Source organism: Solanum stenotomum, chromosome 1 (genome assembly GCF_019186545.1).
Source record: "Solanum stenotomum isolate F172 chromosome 1, ASM1918654v1, whole genome shotgun sequence".
Classification (NCBI taxonomy): Eukaryota; Viridiplantae; Streptophyta; class Magnoliopsida; order Solanales; family Solanaceae; genus Solanum; species Solanum stenotomum.
Genome location: NC_064282.1, coordinates 31,873,711 through 31,878,542, shown reverse-complemented (window position 1 = coordinate 31,878,542; position 4,832 = coordinate 31,873,711). Strand labels below are relative to the sequence as shown.

The following is a 4,832-nucleotide window of genomic DNA, read 5'->3' as shown; positions in this document are numbered from 1 at the left end:
TGCAACACACGTGTTCCTTGCTTGGACTCTATGGTTGTTAGAGATGGGCTCTGCTTAACAGTGCAACAACAAAAAGAATTGATAAGAGAGGTGACATATGAGGAGATCATTGATGCTATAATTAAAGACTGTGCCAAAAGAGAAACCTCCATGGGTAGATGGATTTCCAATTGAATTTCTCACTTTGAATTGGGAGTTACTGAAAGATGAGATAGTATAGGTTGTACAACAGTTCTTCAACACTGCTATAACTCTAATTCCCAAAGTTCATCCCCTACAAAGGTAAGGACTATAGACCTATAGCATGTTGTACTATCTTGTACATAATCATTCCGAAAGTGTTAACTAGGAGACTCAAGCAGATGATTGGTGGTCTAGTTGGATGCTCCCAATCTACATTTGTTGAAGGGAAAAGCATTATTGATAATATATTGTTTAGTCATGAGATTTTAAAATGCTACTCTTGGAAATGGATTTCCACGAGGTGTGTTTTTAAGGTGGACCTGAAGGTTTATGATATTATGGAATGAGGCTTTCTCAAGAAGTTGTTAAGTGACATGGGGTTCCCTACCAAAAATGTTCATTGGATCATGACATATGTGTCAAAGGTATCCTATTCCTTGATTATTAATGGAGGATTGAGTCATCCTTTTAATGCAATAAAAAGCATTAGACAAGAGGATCCTATGCCCCCTTATCTTTTTGTCTTGGCTATGGAGTATTTGGGAAGACAACTTAATCAGTTAGCTAGGAATGGGAACTTCAATTTTCACCCAAGGTGTAGGAAATTGGGAAGTGTGAATATTTGTTTTGCAGATGATCTATTGATGTATTGCAAGGCTGATATTATCTCTGTTAGGCTAAATGAAGCATTCATGAAGTTTTCCAAGGCTTCTGGATTACATGATATGTAGATAAAAGCTCTCTATATATTGCAAGCGTAGCAACTCATACAGAAGAAGAGATTCTTAAAGAGTTGGGATATTCGAAGGTACCCTCTCATTCAGATACATTGGAGTGCCTTTATCAGCTAAGAAGTTCAGTGTCAACCATCACTTTCCACTTATTGAAAAAATTACTGCATGATCACTTATTGATTCGCTAAATTACTATCCTATGCTGGAAAAGTACAATTGATCAAGTCAGTCTTGTTTGGAGTGCAAGCTTATTGGTCCCAAATATTTGTGATTCCTAAGAAGGTAATGAAGAGTATTGAGCAGATCTGTCGGACTTTCTTGTGGACCGCTAATGTTACCATATAAAAAAACATTGATTTCTTGAGAAAATATTTGCAAGATTGCTGCAGGTTGTGGCCTGAACATCATCAAATTGTGTATGTGGAATTGTAAGGACATGTTCGTTATGGAAAAGCCATTGGGGAAAAAATTTGGGCCGAAAAACTTAAACGTAGTAACTTGAGAATTCCTAGCCTAGTCCAGATTTGGACGAAATCAGGTCAGTAAGGTCTAGGGAAATCTAGTAACAAATGAGAGGTCTAATGATGAATTTGATCGCATGAGTGGATAGCTAAGATTTTAAGGAACCCATATGACTCTATGGAAAAAAATTCCAGTGAGTAAAACTTCCAAAACTGATCTTAGCGTGAACGAGTAGTTTCTCGGCATCATGGGTTGAAGGTATTTGCTTGGAACTCTAAATTTAGCTCTCTATTTTTGTGCAAGCCGCTAGGGAGGGATTATTCCCTCCAGGGTGGGGCCGATGTGGCAGGATGGGGTCCGCCATAGCGGGCCAATCATGATTTAAGTCAGAATTAAACCCTAAAAACGTTATTTTTCTACAAGTTTCATTCTTGAGAGCTAAGAGACAACCCCAAGTGATTTCTTGATAGTTTTCCACGAAATTTGGTGCTAAAGGTAAGGATTTTACTCCCCTAATCCATTTTTTGATACGTAGAAATTAGATTTTGGGTTATTTATTATTGGGGGAGGGTTTTTGGACTAAATTGGAAGGTGTGAAAAAGCTCTAGCTACACCTTAGGATAATGGATTTTGTCTTGGGTTATTGGATTTGTTATAATTCGGATAATTAGACATTTGATTGTTGATCCTTGCGTATGTTAATCGTTTGTAGACCTAGAACAAGCGGAGAAAATCCGAAAAGGGAAGATTCAAGTGCCTTAGGGGATTCAAGCTTGGATTCGAGGTAGGTGATAGTTTGATTTCATGTTTTAGTGATGTATTCGGGTATTTACTTCATTGTAATGCATGTGTGTATGTGAATGTAGCACTATTGATCAAACCTAATGTAAATGAGTATGAATGAAATATTGTAGGTCATGAATCAACACTTGATTGTATGATTTTGAAAATGTATCTTGTGATTGTGATTGTGCTATGATGAATGGACCAGGTATCACATTCCAACTCACTAACAGGGATCGGGTGCCACATTTCGGCACATATATTAGATCGGGTGCCACATTCTGGTGCATATATTGGATTGAGTGTCACGTCTTGCACACTAATTCGGATCGGGTACAACGTTCTGGTACACTAACAGTTTGGGTATGGGTTCCATGAGAGGACCATTGAATTGGGTTCCATGAGAGGATCATTGAATTTTTTTATCTACTTTTATTGAGAATGTGGAATTGTACATTGCTCATGAAATGATAACCAATGTGTATATCTATTCTAAACATGTCATGTTTACTACATTGTAACTGCTTGTATATGTTGTGCTTACTGGAATAGCCGCGTGATCCTACCAGTACACTGTGGTTATGTACTGATACTGCACTTTCTTGTTCTTTGTTGAGTACAAGGAATATTCAGGCGGCTACTGACATACCTCATCTACGAGATTAGTGATCAATCAAATACATCGGTGAGCCAGTTCTTCCAGGCTGCTATGAGTTCTGTATGTTTTAGTCCACTCTTTAAGGACTCAAACTTTCTAGTTAGATATTCATATGTTTAATTGGCTTGTACCCATTTCCTTTAGACTTGTTAAATCTTCGAGTTTTGGTACATTAACTTTCAGGTTTTAGGGAATAGTTCCACAATATTTTAGTAATGATTGTTAGACTTTTGGAGGTCATGGGAATTCTATTTGATTCTTGCAATGTTTTATTAATGATTGTAGTTCTTGGGTTACCTAATTAGTATTAGTTGTTCTCCTACCGGAGGGTTAGTGTGGGTGCCAGACGATCTGGGTCGTCACAAAGTTAGTATCAGATCCCTAGGTTCGTTGATCTTGGTGTACCAAACCGATTCTAGTAGAGTCTTGCGGAATGGTACAGAGATTTCTTTACTTTTCTTCGAAAGGCTATAGGACTTTAGGAAATCTCTCTGTTTTCTCTTGTCTCCTTTCGTGCTATAACTTGATTCCAATTGGTATCTGACAATCCAAATTGGTATCTAATTTCCATTGTTCTTCTGTCCGCTGATGTTTAACACTCGCTTCAACGGTATCAGTCCCATAGCTCCATCAATAAGCCCACTGAGGAGTCCGCAGCAAGAGGATGCGGTCGAGGTAGGAGTAGAGAAAGATCAAGGGGTAGAGGCCGAGGAAGGGCAGCACCCGCCAGGGGTTGAGCTCCGGTTGAGAATGCTCCCAGAAATGAGATCCCTCCTGCGCATCATGAAGAGATAGAGGAGAATGTGGAGGTTGAGAATTAGGAGGATGTTGGACAAGAAGAAGAGGTACATGATAAGACTACATGTATCTCTCCCTTAGACCCAATGTTAGCTCAACAGATTATGTCTTACTTGAAAGGATTGGATGGTCCTGGAGTTCTTCCCACAGTTCAAGCAACTCAAACTCCCGTCAATCCCCCTATTGCTATCACTGTTCCCAAGATGGGTGGAACTGTAGGTACTGAAGCTTTCTTCCATCCTTTGTTGGGTCCGGTTATGATTGGTAATGAACACGAAATGTTGACCAAGTTTCTAAAATTGAAGCCTCCGATATTCCATGGTTCTGAGAGTGAGAACGCCTATGAGTTCATCCTAGATTGTTATGAGAGGCTGCATAAGTTGGGTATTGTCCATCAGCATGGAGTAGAGTTTGTGACTTTTCAGTTTCAAGGTAAGGCTAAACAGTGATGGAGAGCTTATGTGGAATGCAGATCCTCAGCTTTACCTCCACTCACTTGGACCCAGTTTCATGCTCTGTTCTTGGAGAAGTATGTACCTCGGACTTTGAGAAATCGCAAGAATGATGAGTTCATGGATTTGGAGCAGGGTGGTATGACTGTAGCTGCTTATAAGGCTAAGTTCCATGGCTTGTCTAGATATACTACACAGTTGGTAACTACTGAGGAAGAGAGGATTCATCTGTTTGTCAAAGGATTGAACCTCAAACTTTAGGTATTGTCTGTTTACATGACTTATTCAGGAAAAAGCTTCAATGAGGTGACCGACTTTGTGAAGAAGGTAGTAGGAGTTAGACCTGATGGGAAGGCTAAGGCATTGGCTAAAAATCCTAAGAGCACAAGCAACTTCCAGGGTTCATATTCTAGAGGTTCAGGGAGGCCAACACTTGCAGCCCGACCAATTCAGTTAGCTATCCCTACATCCACAGGGAACTACTCGGGAACTTCACCTCATAATTTGATTCATGATAGACAGAGAGTCGTATCTTCGGCGGGCAGCAGGCTTTGATCGCACTTGTTATAATTGTGGAGAACCTGGGTATATAAGGAGATATTGTCCCAACCCATGCATGTTGGACCCCGTGCAACAGAAGACTAGAGCAGTGGTACCCACACGTAATGGTAATTATGGTCGAGGACATCCACAAGGTGGTCGAGGAGGAAATTAGCGAGGCGGTAGAGGTCGGGTAAATGGTAACGCATGCAGAGGTACTGG

General features: G+C 40.1%; 1 protein-coding gene across 1 annotated transcript; it reads left to right on the top strand.

Annotated features, from left to right (window-relative positions):
• Positions 1 to 557: 557 nt before the first annotated feature.
• LOC125873996 (uncharacterized) lies at positions 558 to 3,615 on the top strand. Its single transcript, XM_049554836.1, has 2 exons — positions 558 to 910; positions 3,438 to 3,615. The coding sequence occupies exons 1-2, from the start codon at positions 558 to 560 to the stop codon at positions 3,613 to 3,615; spliced, it is 531 nt and encodes a 176-aa protein (XP_049410793.1).
• The last annotated feature ends 1,217 nt before the right edge of the window (positions 3,616 to 4,832 follow it).

Bases quoted from the DNA above. Each gene is read 5' to 3' on its own strand.
- LOC125873996 (XM_049554836.1), top strand. From the start codon at position 558: ATGGGGTTCCCTACCAAAAATGTTCATTGGATCATGACATATGTGTCA. The intron at 911-3,437 runs GTAGATAAAAGC...CAACGGTATCAG, and splicing joins GCTTCTGGATTACATGATAT to TCCCATAGCTCCATCAATAA.